At 41.3% G+C, this 24,450-nt stretch overlaps 1 protein-coding gene across 1 annotated transcript; it reads left to right on the top strand.

Annotated features, from left to right (window-relative positions):
* The first annotated feature begins 19,596 nt into the window (after positions 1–19,596).
* Positions 19,597–23,240, top strand: LOC307013797 (cannabinoid receptor type 1B-like). Its single transcript, XM_079641342.1, has 2 exons — positions 19,597–20,071; positions 20,746–23,240. Exon 2 carries the CDS (start codon positions 20,822–20,824, stop codon positions 22,241–22,243), a length of 1,422 nt encoding a protein of 473 aa, XP_079497468.1. The 5' UTR covers positions 19,597–20,071; positions 20,746–20,821; the 3' UTR covers positions 22,244–23,240.
* The last annotated feature ends 1,210 nt before the right edge of the window (positions 23,241–24,450 follow it).

The following is a 24,450-nucleotide window of genomic DNA, read 5'->3' as shown; positions in this document are numbered from 1 at the left end:
CTGAATGATGCAGTTCTCATGTCACTCACTCATGTCATCATACATGCGTTAACAAGCGTTCAATATTTCAAGCAACATAGATATTTTAGGATGAGCCACTAGTTATCACACCAAGCCGGAATTATGCATGAGTTGTGATATATGCGTCACAACAGCAGGACGCCCCAAAGGAAGGCTGTTTTGACAGACGCAATGAATGAATGTGCTCCTGATGACAGCATGTCACTGAAATGGGAGATGAAACCAACAACCGACTTTGTTTGGGTGTGTGTTTGTGCATCTGTGGACACAGTACAAAATGTGATCCACATACTAATGTGTTTTTGCCTCTAGACTCAACCAGCAAAACAGTTTTTTATGATAAAAGAAAAAATGTAACTAGTACAAAATCGTATTTTTTGTGAAGAGAGTGAGGCTGACAAGCACATGATCTATTTGTTGAGCAGTTTCAACTTCAGATTGGTAGAATGGCATAACAAACCTCAATTAAAATTGTGACAACACAGTAATTTTTTGTTGCCGTTGGCCATGAAAAGACAAAACAAAGGTAACACCAAAAGTGTCTTAAAAAAGTAAGCTTAACTTTGTGTGTTATACTTATTTTTTGAATGTCTTTCTATTCATATTATATATCATAAAGCGCCCCTCTGACTCATCTCAGGCCCCTATAGGGCTCATAAGACCCAGAGTGGAAGCAACCTTTGTATATAATTGACCATACATCCTGTATACTTAAGTTTAGATAACAGATAACAGGTTTGCAAACCATGTTGCTGTGTTTTTGTTAGTTGATATTTTGTGTTGCATATGATTGACAGATTCGAAATGTATTATAATAGATGACATCTCACTTAGTAATTTAAAAATATTGACACAACACGAGTGTTTTAAATTGACAGTGTCCTCCTTTTTCTCTTGTCAGTTTCCTGGCAGAAATCATCTTCCATATTAGCCTCAACTATATCGATTCATTTTCTAGCCAACAGACAAATATTCACCCTGACAGGTCATTGATGAGCTTGATTTAAACATGAGGTTCCAGCTGACTGAAGGGAACCGACAGCGTGTCAGTCGTGCTTGCTGTATCCTCTCAGCATCACTATCAAACAAAATGCACCCTAAGAGAAGTCCCCCGGAAATCCAGCCTGCAATGTTCGATCTCGCCCAGCAAGCTGCTTGGTAGTTGGAAAACATCACCCCAGGGCATCAAGAATACGAGTGTTCATGTGTGTGTGGTTTCATGTGCGACATGACATTCCTGTTTCTGTCATTAATGTCACATCAGTGCACACAGTGTGCCTCTGCAGTCTCTGAGCTGGAATACATTAACACCTCGGTTTACCAAGTCTTTCTGCATCCTCAGGCAGTGGAGTGGGGGTGGCACTGTACAGCATTTGTTCTTGTTTTTGTGAGGCTTTGAGAAGGCTTCAGCCTAGTCTCTAAACAAGGTAAACCCACCAAAAAACAACTATTTGTTAAACTGTCATGGCTTATGAATACTATTTTTGATTAAACAGCTCCCATAGAGCCATAATCTAAATGTTCTTTGAATCACTGATTAAAATTATACACTTTTTCACTTCTTCCAGTAATTACCAGCTAATAGAAGCGTTCACATTTGCTGTTCCTAACACATCTCGTAAAAATTCCCCTGGCACACAGATAGTGAGACATTTGATCATCTTGGTTGTGGTTGCTACAGACAGGACGTGATTTGTTTGTAATGGATTAAAAAAAAACTTGATAGTTTGCACAGGCAGGGAAACCCATTACTGCTATGCAAAATAAGTAGGGAGCAGAATACACAACAAATGATTTGGCAAAATGGATGTCGTATCCACACATTGCAAAAACGTCCCTGGGAAATTGTCTTACCAAAGTACCTAAAAACTTAGATTGCTGTTTGAACAAAAAAAACCTGGTACTGTCAATCAAATATGTTCTCGTCTGTCTGCCTTTGCTGCCCTGGTTGCTTCAGAGGCGGCCCTGCCGTAGCACTGGCCTTTTCTTTGTTTGACAGCGCTGAAAAGGCTGCTGTCTGCCCCCCTAACATCACCCTTTGTGGGCAGTGTGTTGAACAGTGGGAGTACGAGTACTCAGCAGGGCATGTGCAAAGCGGAGCTGAAGTGCTGATTTGAACTCTCACTGAGTTGTTGTGCTGGCTGGTCTTTTGATGACATACAGCATACATCAGTGTATGCTAACAAAAGGTAGCTTTGGTGAGAAAGATGAAAGGCTTAAATCCTCATATATTACACGCAATGTTTGGAACAATAATAAAGCTGATAAAACTATACAAAGTTTTCTTGTGGCTTGCATCTATTGTTACCAGAATCTCATAGGAAGCATTAGTTGAAAAGGAGTAGACTTGTTGAAAACAAAAGCTAAGCCCATAGACAGTCGCCACATTGAAAGTGCAAAGCAGACCACAGCTTAGCCTCATTTTCATATGACCCACATGTATTGCACTCAAAGGTTGGTATACTCTCCTTGGTGCATTGGAAGCTTAATTTGCTGTCTTCAAAATTCACTCAGTGTTCCTGAGGGCGCAGGATTCATTTCAGTTTTCTGCTCCAGAGGAGGGGAGAAACACCTCCTTCTCTTTGGAGGATCACCACATCTGATCATTGCCAAGAGCAGAAACTGTTTAAATAAAACATAAACTGGTTGGATACCAGACAGCTGGGGGACAGAATGTCTGCAGAGAAGACCCAGGGATCAATTAGGCATCAGTGTTTGTCTCTAATTATTAAAAGGTCTGTGAAAAACACAAGAGAAATATAAGAAAATTGTTATTTAAACCCTTTTAGAGGGGCAATACACAAGCTGCTAGGGAGCTTTCACTAGAGGCAGTTTGTTTACGGGAATGAAACAAGAGTGTACTTAAAGTCAAATTTCACTGCACATACCATGATCAAAATAACGAAACAAGGTTTGATTAGGTCTAATTTCTAATATTGTTCACAAATATAACGTTACATCAATTGTCTGTGTTTTTATCTTGTAAGTAAAAAAGAGTGTAACACAGTAGAGATGTAATGTAGGCAATTTGCACCTTTTTATTTAAGAGGGTGAACATGCTAACATCTGCTAATCAGTGCTTATCACATATTTTTTATAAACCAAAGTGTTAGACAATTTAGATTTTCACCTAATGAGGGCACTAGACTAAAAGTTGAGGTCTCACCAAAATAAACATATTTATATTCAATAACATTTCATTCATTTAATAGGTTGTTTATATTTAGGTTGTTTTTTTCAAATGTCCATTTCTATAGAATTCTTTGTTAGTTCAAGGAAAAGATTCAGAGTGTCTTCTTCTGCATTCATGTTGTACCTAAATACCATAACTGTCACTGGGTACATATTTATCAGAAGTGAATGCTTTCTCTCTGCCTGAGCACTCTCTCTCTCTCTCTCTCTCTCTCTCCCTGCCTGTCCTTGCTCTCTGCACATTCTCCATCCAGCCGTCACATCAGAGAGAAAGCTTGAGTGTTAATTGGACGCTCTCCCACGGGAACTCGTAGGCGTCTTCCTTGTCCTTTCTGTTTATCGGCTAATGTGATTGGTACGGCTTTCTCAAATTCATAGCGACTCCTGAATGATGAACATGCTTAGTATTCCTTTCAGACTCTTGTGACCTGTTGTGAGTGAATGATACTTGAGCTTAAAAAAATTAAACCCCAGCTGACACAACTGGATTTAATGTAATACAAAAGACACAGTGGCATGTTGTCTTTCTGATGGTTGCTCTGTTGCAGGGATACAAGAAAACCAGCTTTAATGCATGTCCTCTTCTGACACTAGCAGTGTATGAGTGTTTCCAAAAATCCTTGGGGATAATCTCACACATTAAATAGTGGGTTAAAGGAATAATTTCACATTTTGGTCACACATTTACTTTCTCTCTTGAGTAAAGATCTATTCCTACACAATTATATCCAAGCGTATTTCCCCAAATGTTTTGCGATTCCTTCAAATGTGAAATGGCTGATCCTTATAATATTATCATAGTGGAAAGCACAAGATTAGGATATGATACTGATCTCACTTCGACAGTTGTTGGTTATTTGACCTGAATCTCATCAATCAAGGTCCTCCGGCTCAGTGGTTTAATTTGAATTTGTCCGAGTATAACAGCTGGAGATTGTATTAATTTCACTCTACAAAGATTTAGTTTAACTTAATTTATAATACATCCTGTTTCTACAATGCTGCCCAGAGGCCATATTTTTGGAAATAGTCAAATATTTGCAATTATGAGTTTCAGCAAGTAGATAAAGTGAGATAGTATTCGCTCATGAAATTGCTTTTGTCTAATTTGATTTTCTAGAAGATAGTCTCACAAGACGCAAATCCTCCTCACAAGATTTCCATTTGTTCTGATATCATGTTTGATGGAGATTAAACGCACCCTAATGTGTGTGTGATATTGTGTCGCAGCTTAAAAACTAATCTTACTATTATTCCTCAGCCTGTTGTTTATTCAAACAATGTGAATCATCAGAGCATTTTTAATATACTCTCTACACCACTGGTATTCAGTTTTCACTTGATATAATTACTCAACTGAATATATCCAGTATATTGTGACTGTTATAATCACAGCTGTGATTATAGGTTGTCAGGAGGGTATTACGATGTTTTACATGGTTCATAATGCTGTTTCAATATGTGACAGTGTGATGAAGATAAATACAGTTTTAAATATAAATCACTGCAGTAGTGATTTACACAAAGACTCACTCAGCAGCCTCTTCATTACAGTCATGGACTCAGTACTTAACTATCAGACGATCATCAAACAGGATGTGAGGACAGCGGCACTCTCCACAGGACGCCGTTCACAGCCTGATTAAAAAGGGAAGTAGCAGTGTCGGATATTGTGAAAAATGGTTCCCGCTTGTGGTTAATCACTGATAATCCCTCCAAAAAAAAGAGTAATGACAGCTTGATTTAAAATTAAATAAATTAGCACGCACACAAAATGTGTCCAGAGAAATCCCTCGGCTTTGCATCTATTTTCTATTTCGTGGGTAGTTTTTCATACAGTTTCATTTTATTTATTTAGTGTGTCTGTTTTGTACTTTTTTATAGCAGTTTTCTTTTATAAAACATGAAAGGATGCAACGCCAGGACATTTTATGCAAGACCGTGCTGTGATGTTTGTTGGTATATCGATTTTTCCATTAACCATTACATTTTTTATTAAAAGTAATTGTCTTAAAAGCACATTCATTATAACTGTGGCCATGTTATTGTTTTCAACAGCGGTGGTTCTAGAACATTTTACATGGGGTGGCAAAGGGGGGGCAAGAGGTCATGCCCGGGGTGCATGGGAGGGCGGACAGTACGTGGTATTTTATACTGTATATATAACCTATTTATTGTTAAATCATGCACCAACACAAGTGTTCTTCATGCACGAGAAACAAGGCGTTCAGACAAACAAACTCAAATATAGTATAAAACAGCAGAAAATACTCATGATACTCTAGAATTCTGTTTACCGTAAGTACATAAATGCATAAATGTTGAACTAAGTACAGTAAAAGTTAGTTATATCTTAGTTATAATTAGGTACACAAAATTACCCATCTCTTAAGAGAGCTAAAGGTGACCTGTGCAGCAACACATTTCAATAAATATTTGTCAATACTAAGAGCCGCTAGATTGTGCTGCTGTAGTGGAATCTGTATGTAAGGAGAATAAAGATATACCATGTGGTCCAGCGTCTCATCTGCCTCCTGATCCCTGCCTCTGTCCCTCTTTCTGACACTTCATCTTTATTCCTCACATACATTTCTTCTTCTTCACTAATGTCTTCATCTCCGCTTCTTCCTCCTGCTCTGACCCTCCTGGTCTCTTCATCTCCGCCTCTTCCTCCTGCTCTGACCCTCCTGGTCTCTTCATCTCCTCCTGGCTTCCTCCTGCTCTGACCCTCCTGGTCTCTTCAGTATACTCTCTTTTCCTTTTCCTCTTTCTGTTCATCCTGATCACTTCTGATATGGCTTTTTTGTTGTTGTTGAATCACTCCAGCTACTCTGGCGTGCAAGAGTCTACTTGTGAAAAGCACTGGTACAAATGCGAGTATAACTTTACACGTTAGGGCCATGTAGCTAATAAGTAGCATATAATACATATACAATCAGAAAGTATTTATCAAACACACACAGGCAGCTCTTTTGTTCCCAGTTTGACGGTAAAGGATGTATCCTGTTTGAATGTATCTGTCCTCATTGCTGTGATGTGTAATTTACGTGGATGTAATAGTACCGCATAGTTTAGCAAATAAAGTGGTCGATTTCCCAGCTACCGCTGTCTGCGTAGTGTTTTGTAACTTGATTTTTATTCTTGTTATTTGTGTTTTTTGGTGCACAACCAAAAGGCCAAAGTTTAAACTTGTGACAAATGTCAACATGTGGACATAAAATGTACAGAATCACGTTCCGAGGATATAAACGTTTTACATTTCTGACACTACATTACCTTTACCTTATTAAGATAAGATCTTTATTAATACATACAATTCAGTAGTAGTAGTTAAACAGCAACAGGGTAAAGATTATTTTTTTTTAATATAAAATAAAAATGATATAGGTATATTGCTATCCTTAGTACAACTCCAACTTGCATCTCATTTATGGAAGATTACGTTTTTATATTTCAATGATCCTTCAGTCGAGCACCGCCCAAATCATGGTCTTTGTATTCTGGTGTGGAATGAATAGCATGTGTGGCTTGTTTTTTTCACATTTTCTCCTTTTTTAGAGGCTGTCTCGCATTTCTTGTTTGCTTTCAGGCTTCAAGGTAAAACAATTTACAATACAAACGAGAAAGGAACAGAACAAAACACTAATGCTTTCATTCAACCACTACATCCGACCTCCTGCCCCTGCTTCCATCTCCCCTTATTTATCTCTTTTCAACACCACTGAGGCTATTTTTCAGGATTGAAATTTCCACTTTTTGGAGGTCATGTTGTCGGCATCTCTGTCGGTTTGTATTTTTGCCAACCCAAATCTCTGTTGCGAATGAATAAAAAGTCATTTTGATAAAGATAGAAGCTTGTTGATGTTAGCGAAAGTGTAAATCACAAAAACACGGATAAAATAACTGAAAGCTTTTGAAGCTAACATTAATATGCCTCTGATATCTTATACAAATGACCGATATACTTTAACCTTTATTTTTATAAACATTGTTAATGTTAGTTATTTAGAAGAGAACCAGATGGCTATAGGGACACTAATGACACCTCAAAGTCAAGATGACAAACAAATTGCTGCTAATACATTTACTTCTTCTATGATTATGGCAAAAACCTGTCAGCTTTAATGATGTAATGTTAGGCTCTGTCCCGAGGTCCCAGCGCTCATACATCAAAGAAATAATTTCGACATCTTCTCTGATGCCACAGAACTCCTAACACACTCTCACACAAACACACACACACACACACACACACACACACACACACACACACACACACACACACACACACACACACACACACACACACACACACACACACACACACACACACACACACACACACACACACACACACACACACACACACACACACACACACACAGCAAAGCAGGCTGGTTAATGCAAAGAAAGCCTGACTCAGTGAGTTTGAATTTGGGAATTATTAGAAAATGAAATAGATGAATTGTAGGAACAGGTGTTGTTGTTTGACATGTCATTAATCAATCAAATCTTAACAATTATCTCCGGACTCTGGTGGTCATGACCTTTGACCTCATCCACAAACATGCATTTGAGAGAGATTGATGAGGGTTGAACTTGCATGAACCCAAACTGTGTTAGACCAAAACTGATACAACACATTACTCAAACCAACCTGCAATAACAACAGGGCTTCAGCGTATTTATATCTTGAAAACTTTTCTTGTGTTATGAATTATACCAAAAATGAGAGGTTACGTCTGGCAATATTTCTACATTGTTCTTATGGTCAACAAATAAAGACCATCTAACAAATATTGACATGTACCCAAAACCTAATTTGGTTTATTCCTCAGTGCAACAGAGCTCTTTTGCTGGCCAAAAGAAAAAGAATCACAACAAAAAACACACTGTCCCTCAACATGCACCATACTGTTGCTAACAATACTGAGAGGGAATCTGTAGCTGAATTTGCTGAAGTGTTGTATTCCCATTATGTTAAGGTTAAGTTCAACCTGTCTTTAAACCAATTGTGTTTTTTTGAACATCTGGTGAATGTATGTCCAATATTAACCCATAATGTTGCTGTGCTTTGGCCTTCATGAGAAAAATAGCTCCCTCTTTAGCTGCGTTTTGCTCCAATGTTCACTAGTTACTCACTGTTTTATGTCTGAAGTTTGTCTGAGCAGTTTTTTCAGAGCTTTTTCACTTTAAAAGTGCACAACTATCAGTGACAGTGAACAAAAACAGTAGAGCCATGGGCACAAAATCAAAACAATAAGCGGAAAGACACTAACAAGTGACCTACAGAGTGCATTGTTGGTGGGATTAGTTGACAATAACACATTTAGAATATGACCTGCATTATTATTCAAGTGTCAATATAATCTGAGAACAATGATATTACTATCCACGGCTGAAGACTCAAACCGCTTTCACTCGGCCATATTGGAATATTTTGCAGACGATAACGTTTTTAAAGCAGTGAGTCACCATGACCTTGGATTTCAACCCATTTTGATGAAGCCCCACAAACTAATACAATGGCAAGTATAATATTTGTATCCGTCAATCTCATGTATCCCTAAAAAAAAAACTGGCAAGAAGCAAAAAAAGCAATCTAGCCTGAAGGATCGCCAAAATCCTATCGTGATTATAGACCCAAATAATAACAATACATCCATCCACTGCTTTTCAAACACACTATCATTAAACCAACTGTGGTTTACTTATTTTGTGTCATCTCAAAGTCTCTGCGTACACACACACACACACACACACACACACACACACACACACACACACACACACACACACACACACACACACACACACACACACACACACACACACACACACACACACACACACACACACACACACACACACACACACACACACACACACACACACACACACACACACACACACACACACACACACACAATGGTATAAGCCAGGTGACCTTGTGCGGTACTGGCGCAGCAGTGTCTCCATGGTGATGCACCTGGAATGCTCACAAAGACACGCAGCAGCTTTTATAATCATCTCAGCTTCTACATCAGAAATAAGATTGATAATTGTTTTTGTCTGCAAACAGAGGATTAATGTTCTGCAGAGCTACACTGGTATTACTTGAAGGTTGGATGAGAAATACATTTGATGAAAAGCCACAAACAAATCAGTGGAGGCAAGAAAAATTCAGATTATGAAGCAGCCTGAAAACATTTGGGAAAACACACCACAAACAGATTATTCCTTAGAACTACAGGAGAAAAGTGAATACGTATAGAGACTTCTAAAACATGTAAAACTTTACTTTATATTCAATGCTGAAACTTCTTCTGCAACACTGTGCCGCCTGGCTGAGTAATATCCGCAGATGATTCGAAGTTCAGCCCACATACGTGTAAGCCTGAAGTCAATTAGGCCACAAGCTGTGAAGTGATAAGTGAAGTGTGTGTGCCTATCAATGTATGTGTGTAAGTGTATGTGTGTGTGGGGGGGGGGGGGGGCTTAGGTATAAAGTGAAGGAATCGTCTCTGATCGCCAAGTTCAGCATGCTGGCTGGTGGCTGGCTGCCAGCAGGGTTGTTTATGCTCTGTAGACATCAATCTATTTTCCAGCCCAGATGGCTGTGATCGCCCGTCAGAAGGGGAGATATGAGTTCCACCTGACAAGAATTATAATCAAATCTGTCCTCATGTGCTATTTCTTTTCAAGATCGCTTCCTTTACAGGACACTTTACTGAAGAACACATTTATCCTCATCAGCTCATGTTCAACTGGTGACTCTACAGTACAACCTGATGATGACAATAATACACAATCTCACAGTCTGCATGTGACAGCTGCACCTGTAAAATAAACTACTGCACAACAAATCAACCTTGTGTTCCTGGTAGGGTCTCCCATGGCAAATTGGTCTCAGGCAAGGGGCCAGACTAAGATTGGTTCACAAGACCTCATGAAAGACGACACACGAAGTGAGGATACCCGGCCCGGAGGAAGCCCGGGGTCCCCTTCTGGAGCCAGGCCCAGAAGGAGGACTCGTCGGCGAGCGTCTGGTGGCCGGGCTTGCCATGGAGCCCGGCCGGGCACAGCCCGAAAAGGCGACGTGGGCAACACCTCCGCTTCTCCGTCCCGCGGGCCCACCACCTACGGGAAACAGCGATGGGGTCGGGTGCGCTGCCAGAAGGGTGGCAGTGAAGGCAGAGGGTCTCGACGGACAAGACCCGGGCGACAGAAGCTGGCTTTGGGGACGTGGAACGTCACCTCTCTGGGGGGGAAGGAGTCGGAGCTTGTGCGGGAGGTGGACCATTACCAGTTGGATCTGGTTGGGCTCACCTCTACGCACAGCGTCGGCTCTGGAACCTTACTTCTGGATAGGGGTTGGACTCTATTCTTCTCCGGAGTTGCTCAAGGTGTGAGGCGCCGGGCGGGTGTGGGGATACTCACAAGTCCCCGGTTGGGTGCTTCGTTGTTGGAGTCTACCCCAGTGGACGAGAGGGTTGCCTCCCTACGCCTGCGGGTTATGGGGGGGAAAACTCTGACTGTTGTCTGTGCTTATGCACCCAACAGCAGTTCAGAGTATACGGCCTTCTTGGAGACCCTGGAAAGAGTCCTGTATGGGGCTCCTGAAGGGGACTCTTTAATCTTGCTGGGAGACTTCAACGCACATGTGGGCAATGATGGAGACACTTGGAGGGGAGTGATTGGGAGGAACGGCCCCCCTGATCTGAACCGGAGTGGTGGTTTGTTACTGGACTTCTGTGCTAGTCATGGATTGGCCATAACAAACACCATGTTCGAACATAAGGATGCTCATAAGTGTACGTGGTACCAGAGCACCCTAGGCAGAAGGTCCATGATAAATTTTTATCGTATCATCGGACCTGAGGCCGTATGTTTTGGACACTTGGGTAAAGAGAGGGGCGGAGTTGTCAACTTATCACCATCTGGTGGTGAGTTGGGTCGAGTGGCGGGGGAAGCCTCTGGATAGACCTGGTAAGCCCGAACGTGTAGTTCGGGTGAACTGGGAACGTCTGGAGGAGGACCAAGTTCAGGAGGCCTTCAACTCACACCTCCGGCGGAGCTTTTCGGGCATTCCTGTGGAGGTTGGGGACATTGAACCAGAGTGGTCGGTGTTCAAAGCCTCTATTGCCGAAGCCGCGGCGGGGAGCTGTGGTCTCAAGGTCCTAGGTGCCTCAAGGGGCGGTAACCCTCGAACCTCCTGGTGGACACCGGTGGTCAGGGAAGCCGTCTGACTGAAGAAGGAGGCCTTCAGGGATTTGTTATCCCGGGGGACTCCCGAGGCAGTTGCAAGGTACCGACAGGCCCGAAGGGCAGCAGCCTCAGCCGTGGCTGAGGCAAAGCAGCGGGTGTGGAAGAAGTTCGGAGAAGACATGGAAAAAGACTTTCGGGCGGCACCAAAGTTGTTCTGGAAAACTGTCCGACACCTCAGGAGGGGGAAGCAGGGAACCATCCAAGCTGTGTACAGTAAGGATGGGACGTTGTTGACCTCAACTGATTGAGTGTTATGGCGTTGGAAGGAGCACTTTGAGGAACTCCTGAACCCGACAACTCCGCCCTCTATGTTAGAGGCAGAGCTGGAGTCTGACGGGGGATCGACACCAATCTCCCGGGGGGAGGTCACTGAGGTCGTCAAACAACTTCAAAGTGGCAAAGCCCCGGGGGTGGATGAGATCCGCCCATAAATGCTGAAGGCTCTGGGTGTTGAGGGACTGTCATGGTTGACACGTCTCATCAACGTTGCGTGGAAGTCGGAAACAGTACCGAAGGAGTGGCAGACCGGGGTGGTGGTTCCCCTTTTTAAAAAGGGGGATCAGAGGGTGTGTGCCAATTACAGAGGCATCACACTACTCAGCCTCCCCGGGAAAGTTTACTCTAAGGTACTCGAAAGGAGGGTCAGGCCGATTGTCGAACCTCAGATTGAGGAGGAACAGTGCGGATTCCGTCCTGGTCGTGGAACGACGGATCAGCTTTTTACTCTCGCAAGGATCCTGGAGGGGGCCTGGGAGTACGCTTATCCAGTCTACATGTGTTTTGTAGACTTGGAGAAGGCGTATGACCGGGTTCCCAGAGAGTCACTGTGGGAGGTGCTGCGGGAGTATGGGGTGAGGGGGTCTCTACTCAGGGCCATCCAATCTCTGTACTCCCAAAGCGAGAGCTGTGTCCGGGTCCTGGGCAGTAAGTCGGACCCATTTCAGGTGAGGGTTGGCCTCCGCCAGGGCTGCGCTTTGTCACCAATCCTGTTTGTAATATACATTGATCGGATTTCGAAGCGTAGTCGTGGGGGAGGGGGTCTGCTGCTTAGAAAGCCAGCATTCTCACAGTCGTAAAAAACCCCTCTGTGCCCACCAGGTCAGGCCATAAAACCTAGTATCAACCTACGACTGCATTAACACATTCCTTACGGGAGATTAGAAGCAGGGATGGTCGTAAATGTCAACACACAAAATATGGTTAAATGTCTAGGAGTAAAGACAGAAATATTCCCTCACACTGTATATAACTTGTGATTAATTATGAGTTAACTATAAGAAAAGGATCAGCTGTGTTTAAATATAGCACCACTTTCCTTTGGAAATCAAGAATGATCTTTCAAGTGTGTCTCCATATTTTCTCTGTCTTTACTCCCATATTTACTCATTTGAAGAAATGATTAGGGTAATAATTTAAGATAAGATAAGATGGACCTTTAGCAATCCCCATAGGGAAATTCACGTGTTAAGGCAGCAACAGAATAGGAAGAATAATAATTAAAATAATAAAAGTCCAATAGAAAATATGAAATAAGAACTAACATGTATTAACAGTATTTATTGAAATAACAAATAACATGAGATAAACCATGATCCGGTGAATGGACATAATATACAGATATGTGACCAGACAATTGTTTTTATAAATTTAAACTGACACATTTATTTTGCATTTTGAGAAGTTAATTCTGGTATGGTGACTATAAAGCGTGCATGATGTTCACACACTGCTCACAAAATTTGAAGAATAAAAATACACACGTATGATTTCCTGCAAGCAGTGGCCGTGGTGTACCACATATTTTACTGAGCTGGTTTAAATGTATTTGACTTGCACAATATTTCACAGCATGCAGTATCACAGCAGTTGAATGTCATTGGGAGCTGAAATATCATCTGTCACTTGTGTTCATCTTCGACCCCAGCCCTTTATTAAGAAGGTCTTGGCATATCCTGCTGTGGCTTTGCTGTATTGCCAGGAAGACTGTGCTTAAATAATACTATTTGATAAAAGCAGTAATTGAGTGCATGTTTCATCTAAATATATCTGTTTGCCTGACACTCTTTTGTTCCTTAAAGTGGGAAGACATGAATAGAAAGTTGAAAGGAGAAAGACAAATATTAAACGGCCAAAAGAAAATTTTTATCCGCATCAGATGGAGCCTTTCTGCCTTTCATGAGTCAATTTTGGTTTTGTTCTGTTAACGATAATGAGTTCACACGCAACCCAACAGTCAACGCTAAAGGCCCAGATACACCGGCCAGTCACCTGAGAAGTCGCCGACGCCGACACCGACTGTTGCGTCGCCGGGCTCTCCTGCGTATTTGCCGACTTCGCGCACTGGAACACACCGCAAATCTGAGCCGAGCACGTATGAACTGCGCATGCGTGAGTGGCAATAACTCTCCTTACCAGCAGGCGGCGGTAATGTGTACTCATCATTCAAAAGAGTCAACAACCGGAACAACCGGAAGGCAGAGAAGAAGAACAGACTCCGTGATATAAACAAACAACAAATAGCGTTTTTCTTTCCATTTTCACTCTCGTCCATTGAAAACATGAACGAACAGGAGCAGGACGAACGGGAGGTACTGGAGCTAGCAGCCCTTGGACTTACGCTTGTGTTAAATCATTTGTTTACCTCCTTCACTTACGTTAACGCTTCTCATGCACTGATTCGCTAGCTAAACAGCCAATCAGTGTTATCCTTATGTCCGACTTCCGGTGGTGTTCTCGACGCCGATTCAACATGTTGAATCGGAAAGAAAGGCGTCAGGTCGGCAGAAAAGACCCGACGGTGCGGCGCACACCACTCCGAATAGGGCGTGCCCACACTCATGTTCGGCCCGACTCCCATTTACTACCGATTTCGGGCCGGTGTATCTGGGCCGGTGTATCTGGGCCGGTGTATCTGGGCCGGTGTATCTGGGCCTTTAAGACTCTTTTCTGCCGACCTGAAGCCTTTTCTTGTTTTCGGGAACACCACCGGAAGTCGGACAAAGGGATAACACAGATTGGCTGTTCAGCCAACGAATCAGTGCATGAGAAGCGTTAACGGAAGTGAGGGAGGTAAACAAATTATTTTAAATGAAAGATGGAACACACACGGACGGCTATTTCACCTCATCGGTTTATAGAGCTCCTGTTCGTTCATGTTTTCAATGGACGAGAGTGAAAATGGAAAGAAAAACGCTATTTGTTGTTTGTTTATATCACGGAGTCTGTTCTTCTTCTCTGTCTTCTGGTTGTTCCGGTTGTTGCCTCTTTTGAATGATGAATACACACTACCGCCGCCTGCTGGTAAGGACAGTTATTGCCACTCACGCATACGCAGTTCATACGCGCTCGGCTCGGATTTGCGGTGTGTTCCAGTGCGCGAAGTCGGCAAATACGCAGGAGAGTCCGGCGACGCAAATGTCGGTGTCGCCGTCGGCGACTTCTCAGGTGACTGGCCGGTGTATCTGGGCCTTTATGCTTCATGTGCTATTGGTGCCAAAACACTTCAAGAAAGACCATCTTGGCTGCTCATCACAAGTACATAGACTGAAAGACATTCATATACTTTATGGTACTATTAGACTTCTTCAATACGCCAGCTAATGCTCGCACCACACCACAGTGAAAGCCTAGAGCAAGACTTTAAAAATATACTGTATGAACTTATGTTATAACTCTCTGCATTGACCATGACACACAAGGGAGGACATTTCAAAAGCAATTTCAAACTCTTTGTTCTATAATGTCAGCTCGTTTGTGGTGGAGCCTCTTCATCTCGTGATAATGCTAAAAGCTGATACACAAAGTGTCCGTGATGAAAGAACTTCCCCTGGGACGTGAGAGCAGTCTGAAATTGTTTTTCTGCATGCATTTGCCAGTAATGGGTGAATAAAGGTGATGTAGTGAGCAGAATGAGAATAGATAGACGTATCTGTGATGGTTGTTTTATGGATGTGCAATATGGGAATCAGGCTCAAACTGTGAAATATGAATATAATACAAAATATGAGCGTAGCAAGCCTGAACTGCACTTTAAGCAAGTCTGTATTGCATATCTTTCCCATTGACATTTATCTGTAGTTTGTTTTGTTAATGCTATAGTGTAATGTTTAGTAATAAATAGTTCCTCATCAAGTATATTGGGTACTGCATCAATGATCTCCTTTCCATTTCTGTATTTATCTGTATAGTTGCATTTAATATTTAGTGTAGTAAGGATTTAAAGCAGTAATTATATCAATATTTTACTTTAGATTACGTGTTTTAGCATATTTAAACTCATAGTTTTGGTTTTAGAAACCTTATTGTTTTCTTACACTTATTTCACTCTCGAAGTGTACTTTTTTTACACAGCAAGTAGCTATTTTCAGGCTCAAAACTCTAATACTTGCCCGGCAACAACAGTGTTAGAGATGGTCCAACATTTAGCAGGTAAAGACCCACACGTTTCCCTTAGGAGGTGGTGGGGACCAAATCAAAATAAAGTGGCCATAAAGAAGAAGAAGAAGAAGAAGAAGAAGAAGATGGACCTTTATTAATCCCCCGAGGGGGAAATTCAGTTTCCACTCTGTCGTACACACACATGCGTTTTTATACAGGTAATACAGTACACACTTTTTACAACATGCATATACATACAGTACATGCGCAAGTCAGCAGTTGGGGGTTAGGTGCCTTGCTCAAGGGCACTTCGGCAGTGGCCCAGGAGGTGAACTGGCTCCTCTCCACCAGTCCACACTCCGTATTGTTTTGGTCCAATCGGGACGTGAACCGACCCTTCGGTCCAAAGTCCAAAGTCCAATCCCCTACAGACTGAACCAATGACTTCAAATTAAAGCTTATGTTTCTGTCTACCAACTGGGTGTCAGACACGCTTGTCAAGCAAGACGAAGTATTTAAAATGTAATAAAATGTCCGTGTTTTCTTCACTGCTTTTTAACAAAGCTGCCCAAGACCAAATCTCAGTACTGACGTTATAGCACTGCAAACTCTGGATCTTGTAAAAAAAACAAGTAGGTGAGCAGCTAAAAATAATTTCTATTTGTCGTCCTCCTGACAGATAAGGGCCATGTGATTACAGATGACTGTTGGTCTCATGGCAGTCAGGTCAACTCGGGAACCTCGTCTGTCTCTGCAGCTCTGCAGCTGAGTGTAGAGCAAATTAATTATTCCCTGGCTCTGAATCAGCCAATGGCTCAGCGCGGCGATTCAAGATCATGCTCTCTCTTTTCTGCGTCGCGGTTTCCTCTGGTCTACTAGGTACCCAATCACTGTTCCTCCTGAAAATCACGGAACAAATAACACAGAGAAAAACAGTTCTTCTGAGCTGTGATATCAAGCCCTGCTGCCTGAGTAATTCATCTGTGCCTGCAGCGTTCATTTGCATAGTGTTTACGCAAGTGAGCACTCACTGAACCACCTGCTAAATCTTTGTGATTACCACTGTGTTCTGCTGAGATAAAACAAAAGGTCTTTACATGACTTAATGGTGCATGAAGGGGATTGTACCCACTGACCATAAGGCTGTTAGTCTGTCTATATTGCAGAGAGACATTTCCCCACTACTTCAACAGACATGAATGCATTGGAGATAATAAACATGATTAGATTGTTTATCAAATATTAAACAAGTGCATTTAAATGCACTACTACTTGTAATCATTTTGTCTGTGTTTTTTATAGAGGAAGTTTCTAACACATTAAGCCACAACCACTCCATCCTCTCTGCTGTGCTGCCATTCCCTGCAAAGGAGGGTAATGTCCTGAAAATATGATGAGAAAGAAACATGATGCCGTACTCTTCTACACTCTGCCTACTAACTGTTTATCCCTCTGATGTTGTTTCATTGCTGACGAAGTCTTTGTTCAATTTAAAGTCTTTTGAAAATGCATTCACGAACACCTTTGATTTGCCTAATGAAGCCAGGATGAAATGTTTATTAAGAAAAGCTGATGATAGGTAACGATGCATTAATTGTCTGGGCACAACATTTAGTGTCATTTTCTAAATGAAACAATGATTTGATCTCTTGTATACTGCTGTCTATAGTGTTTCCAGTTGGGGAGGAACAGAATATAGAGGTGGCAGATTAGAAAACTGTTGAGAGCTGTCAGTGTTCATCACCAACCTCCTCCCCTTCACTGTTTATGCATCTTTTTCTCCTCACCCTCCCTCCGTCCCTCCCATGTTCCAAGCCCTCGACATAAAACACATCAGAGACATCCTGCTCTAAAGTCTGGTCTGGTAACATGCTGGGTGTGTAAAATGCTTTTTGCTCTGATATCACAACATGTCCCTCAGGATGTTTGTGTGGAGTAGCCAAAGGAAAGATGTTTTAAAAATGACTTTAATTCAATGTTTTTGTATATATTTTTGAGCCTGTGTGGCTGAAAGTAATGACTTCATAATGTAGACAGCCACTCAAATGAACTGACTGTAAATGGAGAAAAATCAATATTAAATGAAATGCATTATGGTGCTTTTTCAGTGGAATCCTGCCAAAAATCCATCACAGTAAATCACTTGCGATATTAAGATGGATGTGAAACAATGGCAGCAGCTTCCCATAACTGCACGGCCCACATGTTGGAAGAGCATTTAGGAAAATTGAACTTCTATAAATCGCTAGTACAATCTCGTTGACGCCTTTCATCGTCGCAGACAGCTTTGTCTTTGAAATCACTCCCTCGCTCACTGAGGCTTTGGTGAGAATGACACTGAAATATTGATGATAATTATTAAGATGGACATGGATTGCAATATCTCCCCCCCTTGCTCAGAAAGATAATGGATGCTGCTTGAAGCCAAAACCACATAAAATCGTATCTCAATCAAATGAGCTTTCGGTCCTCAAGTCACCTTAAATATATCTGAATATAAAATACACAATCAACAGTCATTAACAAGATGTTCCACTTGCTCTGCGTGTGTCTGTGTAATATCTTTATATCGGATATACTGCTTTGCCACAAGTGATCAATTGCTGCCTGAATCTGCTTCAAACGCCGCATAACAAGTGTTCAGTAATTAGTTGGATGACTCCTCAGCCTCTTATGTTCTGCCAAAACTGGAAGCACTGGCATCATGTGCACAGTCTTTCATTGTTTTCCCATGATGTTGCAACGCCAAATGTCATGTATTTTCCACAACAAGATACATGTAATTTGGGAGATAGCTCTGCTGGGAGTGCATAGTGGAAATAATTGTGCAGCTGCGCAGGACAGGAAAAGGACTGTTAATAGCGTGTGCACGTGACCCACAACTGCAGTAATGAATACATAAATACTTTACCAGCACTGTGGCTGGGACATTTCAGAGGAATTGCACTATGTGACTATCAGCATGCTATTGCTGTACACTTCACATTACATAAGCAATATTTGAAGAAGTACTTACATGGATATAGCTATACTACAGTTTAAAAACACTGTGTTATTAGTAAAAGTCCCAAGTAAAGTAAAAGTAATTACTTAGTTACTTTCTAACCTTCCACCACAGTCCAAAATAGGATGTGCTGATATCAGAATCAATCATCAGATTCTGAATACTTTATTAATTTTTTTTTTTATAATAGCAATAATACAAATGTATTGAAAGATTTATTTTTTATTTGATTTACAATAATTATATCATATAAGTCTATCTTTTCTAAATTAATAAGAATAAAATATACCTTTTATCTGTTTGTGTTGAACAGAACCCTACATATTCTAATTTAATTGATATTACTAGATATTTGAATGATGAAAAGGTTTATTTTTTCACAGCTCTGTCTCTCTTAAATCCAAAATAAGTTTGTTTGTAATTCTGTTCATTGCTAACACAGGATCTAACAGAGAAATGTACTGTAGTTCTTGGTCTGTTTCAAAAAACATCTCACCAAAGGACAGAACGAACCAGCTGGCTAACACTGGCACATTTACAGAAATGTTGATTCATGTGTGATGTCCTTATAAATAAAGACATGAGATGAAACTGACGTCTAATTGACCCAACACATTAATCATGTTTCTGTGTGGGATAACATGCTGTTCAGTTCTTGGATTATGAAATAACAAATTACAAGTCTCCATCTCAATACTTTTCTACATCTAATCAGGTCAGAAACGAGACAAAATCCACTGATATGCAACATGTTCTTTATTACTGGGACACTGAACAATAGTACACTGCTGTTTTTTCATGTGTTGCCTTCAGCAGCTGTTTTGCTCTAATATAAAAATAGGTGTGGATGATGCTCAAGGCTGCGCTCCCTACTGCGCTCGAACACCTCAGACCACGTGACCAGCAGGCGCACAAAACCTTAACACCGCGCGCTCCCACAGCACTCTGCACCGGTTGTCTGTCCGCAGCTCACTGTAGTTCAGACTGACAGTATATCCGGGGAGTAAACCTACGATATTCCCCCCGGCATATCCTCAAAACAACAACAAATGTAATTTCCAACTGGCTTCCAGTCCTGTGTGGAGTTGCTGCAACTGTTGGGGAAGAGAGTGAAGACAAGCGACTGGTTTACTCACAGTTTTGTTTTTGTTTTGTTTCCTTTTTTTGCGTTATGAACCGAGGCAAAATGTTTGTGCTGAAAAAATCAAGGTAGGCTTCTTTTTATTTGCTGTTTTAATCGTGTTTTTAATTATCTTTTTTAAATTTATTTTTGAGTGTAATCGCCCAATTAATGAAGGGACAGCTTTAAATCAAGACTCTATATATTTTTCTTTTAACGTATTTTTTTCGAATCTCAAGTTTAAATGTGAGCTAAATCTGTTCCTGCTTTTTAAATATGTGTTATTCCAAACCCTCAATGCAAACTTCACCGTTAATTATTAATATCATAATTACTGGTATCAAAATGTTGACGGATCATTGGACAGATTTGTGCAGTCTGTATCTGGTTTCTGCCTAGATACCTAATTAATCCAATGATTATTGAGAAGATTCAAAAGCGTAATGCCTAATGACCTGCTTTGATGAATAAGTAAGCTTGACTGTCCTACATACTTAATGCAGTGATTTCCCCTGAGGCTGCACAGGTTTGTCATCAACTGTTCAGTTTCCCACTATTGTCTGGGATGCATCTGGTCTGGAGTCAGCTGGCTGATGCACAATATCTCCCAGCATCAAATGTATTTTTCCGCTATATTAACCATTGATGATTTTTCATGTACTCAATTAATATAATAATTGAATTTAATGTGATGTATTTAGTATTTTTCAATTAAATTATTGCATTATTCATGAGATAAAATCTCCTTTTATTTCCTTCATAGATGTCCTTTTGCATGGATGTAAAGCCGTTACGCCACACTCCTCTCCACTGAGCATCTCTACAGCCACAAGGCAGCCATGAAGTTGGCTTTGCAAAGGATTGCAGGCAGCACAATGAGTACACTAACGACAGGTGTCCAGTATCTCGGCTCCAACGACGCCAGCTACGACGACACCTCCATTGACTCGACTTTAGTCAAGAACCGTTTCCATTTTGAGAAGCCTCACGCCGCCTCGATAAGTAACACCTTCCCTGGAAATAAGGAAGTAATTATCAGCGGCCTCGCTCCCATTTTCCCCACAAATGTATCAGACTTTCTGCTGAGTAATGGCACGTCTGTGGAGAGTGGAGGGGCGGCACAGTGTGGGGAGGACTTTGTGGACAACATGGAGTGTTTTATGATTCTGACTCCCGAACAGCAGCTCGCAGTCGCCATCCTGGCTCTCACGCTGGGTACATTTACAGTGCTGGAGAACCTCATGGTGCTGGTTGTGATCCTACACTCCCAGACACTTCGGTCTCGGCCTTCCTACCACTTCATAGGCAGTCTTGCTGTGGCTGATCTGATCGGCAGTATCATATTTGTCTACAGTTTCCTGGATTTCCACGTCCTCCACAGGAAGGACAGCCCCAATATGTTCCTTTTTAAGCTGGCGGGGGTCATCGCCTCCTTCACCGCCTCTGTGGGCAGTCTGTTTCTCACTGCGATCGACCGCTACATCTCCATCCACAGGCCCATGGCTTACAAACGCATCGTCACAAAGAATAAAGCAGTCATTGCCTTCAGTGTGATGTGGACCATCTCCATCGTCTTCTCACTGCTGCCTCTGCTGGGGTGGAACTGCAAGCGTCTCAACTCTGTCTGCTCAGACATTTTCCCTCTAATCGACCAGAAGTACCTGATGTTCTGGATCGGGATGACAATGATCTTGGTCCTGTTCATCATCTACGCCTACATTTACATCCTCTGGAAGTCCCACAACCATGCTGTCCGGATGCTGAGTCGCAGCTCCCAGAGGAGTGTGATTATCTACACTGCAGAAGGGACTAAAGTACAGACGGTGAGGCCAGAGCAGGCCCGGATGGACCTCCGCCTGGCTAAAACCCTGGTTCTAATCCTAGTGGCCCTCATCATCTGCTGGGGCCCACTTCTAGCCATCATGGTGTACGACCTCTGCGGGAAGGTGAACGACTCCATCAAGACTGTGTTTGCCTTTTGCAGCATGCTCACCCTGCTCAACTCCACCGTGAACCCTGTTATCTATGCCATGAGGAGCAAGGACCTGCGCAGGGCCTTCGTCAACATCTGCCATATGTGCCGGAGAGCGACGCAGACTCTGGACAACAGCGCTGAGAGTGACTGGAACAGCAGGAGTGTGAGAAGCACGGCAGCAGGTGGGGCGGGGAAAGATGGAGCCCGCTGTGGAAAAACTCGAAAAAAAGTAGCCCAGGTTTCTGTTTCTGGAGGGACTGAGACTTCTTCAGCAGAGCCGGTCTAAAAGACAAGCTGCATTACTCTGGTACAACTGTGAAGTTATTGTAGAATATAGGAGGCGTGTGGTGCAGTGGGTTGTCCGTTGGTGTTTGGATCAGGGGGTCACAGATTCAAACCCCACTGCAGTCAGTATGTCGTTGTGTTCCTGGGCAAGAAACTTCACCCCAAATTGCTCCAGTGGGGATTGCCCACAGTATTGAGTATGTAAGTCGCTTTGGATAAAATACATGTAAGTGACATGTAATGTAATGTAATATAGTCCTGACACTACTACTGTTCTGTTACTGTGAAATGTGCCAACAAAAGACTTAAGATACAGAACTGAAGATCAAGTTTCTGATGACACTAAAAATCTGTAATATTTCATCCAACTGTATGTTGGAGTGTGATGATGATCTGTTATTGAGAAGTTGTTTGTTAAGTTGCACTATTCTGATTGACAATACCAATTGTATCTCATTATATTCAGTAAACCCTATAGTTATATCTACCAGAAACATGTTTTTTGCAACAACGGTTACAAGCTAAACACTCCGCTCTGTTTCTGCGGTTTGGTTGTGCATTAAGTTACAGATTTATACTTAAAGGTAGACAAATATGTTGTTCCTTTTGGTCCTTTCTTTTTTTACACTACATCATAGCAATATTGTGACAGTAATGCAAGGTGAAACTGTGTATACCTTCATGCTACATGAACGTTTTAAATGAGAGCACACTGCTTGTAAATAGAATTAGCATCCCATTAGTGATTTGAAATCAGCTTTTGATGATTCTGTAAAACCATGATATTGTGAAATTTAGCTTTTGAATGTTATTTTAATGTATTTATTGTTTATTTTTTGTATTTATATTTTGCAAAGCAAAATGGTGAGTGATACCTGGAAATACAAACAGGTTTTTGATCAAATCAAAACTTAAGTCTGTAGCGATTTGGGAATGTTAGTTGCTTAACACGTGTGTTTATGAAACAGTGAAATCGTTTAGTGAGAAGCTACATTTTTGTGAAGCATTCATTGTGCAATTTCTCTGTGCAATTGTGTCTTATAACTGTGTTCAATAAATATATGACAGTTGACTATTTTTAACATAATTTTGTCCATATACCTGGTGTCTTTTTCTATATATACACTTGTACTTTACTTGAGTATTTCCATGTTTTGCTATTTACTTTTACTGCAATATATGTATTTAATAGCTTTAGTTACTTTACAGATTTGGATTAATGATTTCAAATATATACTCAACACTTAAATAAGACTTCAGTTACACCTGGAGTAAACTCACAAGCTATCCTGCTGTATACAAAGTAATTCAAACTAGCTGCACTTTTACCAGCTGTGAAAACACTTTAATGCTTCAATAATTATTATCAATACATACAGTATAATATATTATTCTAAATATTACGTAATTGTGCTTTTGGTATATGTTTATGCTAATTATGTTGTACTTTTACTTGAGTAACATTTGGAAATGCAGGACTTTTACTTTTTATTCCTACACTCCGGTACTTCTACTTTTACTCAAGTACAAGATCTGAGTACTTCTACCAGCTCTGAATTTATGTAGAGTGGTATTGTTATATTTAGAAAAAACTGAACAGCAGTTTCAGAAGGCAACATATATAATGCAGGTATAAGTACAAGTAAAGAAAAGGGTTCGCAAGTCATTACTTGCGAACCCTTTTCTACGGCTTTGGTCTTAAAGTAGACGCTTAATAACGAGCCTCTCAACCCTGTTTTATGTGTATGATTCACCCATAAAGGATTTTTTAATATTTTACATTGAGGCCCTTTAGGGCCTTAAGAGATACAAATATTTCTCACAACGGAAACTTGAGGAAAGTGACAAAGAAATAGGCCTAATTGTGTGTGATAGTATTATGGATTTGAAAGTTAAAGCCTACTTTTTCACTTCATGTTGACCTGCTGTGTTTTTTTGTGTAACACTGCCCTCCTGTGGAGATACAAGATATAACATAAGTCCATTGTCTAGTATTTCCCCTGGAATGATTGTAGTGATGAATTAAGTAGTAGCTCACACCATTGTATGCGATGCACCTCTAATGTAGTCAAATTGTGAAACGTGAATTTCGCATTTCGTATGCTATAATTAGGATGACATTAACCTTTAATTTATCATATTTTAACGTTTCACTACATGACCCAGAATGCACTGCAGCTCAGTTCGCACGTGACGTCACGGGCAGAG

This window comes from Notothenia rossii (assembly GCF_949606895.1).
Source record: "Notothenia rossii genome assembly, chromosome: 7".
NCBI classification, from domain to species: domain Eukaryota; kingdom Metazoa; phylum Chordata; class Actinopteri; order Perciformes; family Nototheniidae; genus Notothenia; species Notothenia rossii.
The sequence above is the reverse complement of the archived record's forward strand: the minus strand, read 5'-3'. Positions and strand labels throughout refer to the sequence as shown.

Excerpts from the sequence above, each read along its gene's own strand:
- LOC307013797 (XM_079641342.1), top strand. The coding sequence starts at position 20,822 with ATGAAGTTGGCTTTGCAAAGGATTGCAGGCAGCACAATGAGTACACTA.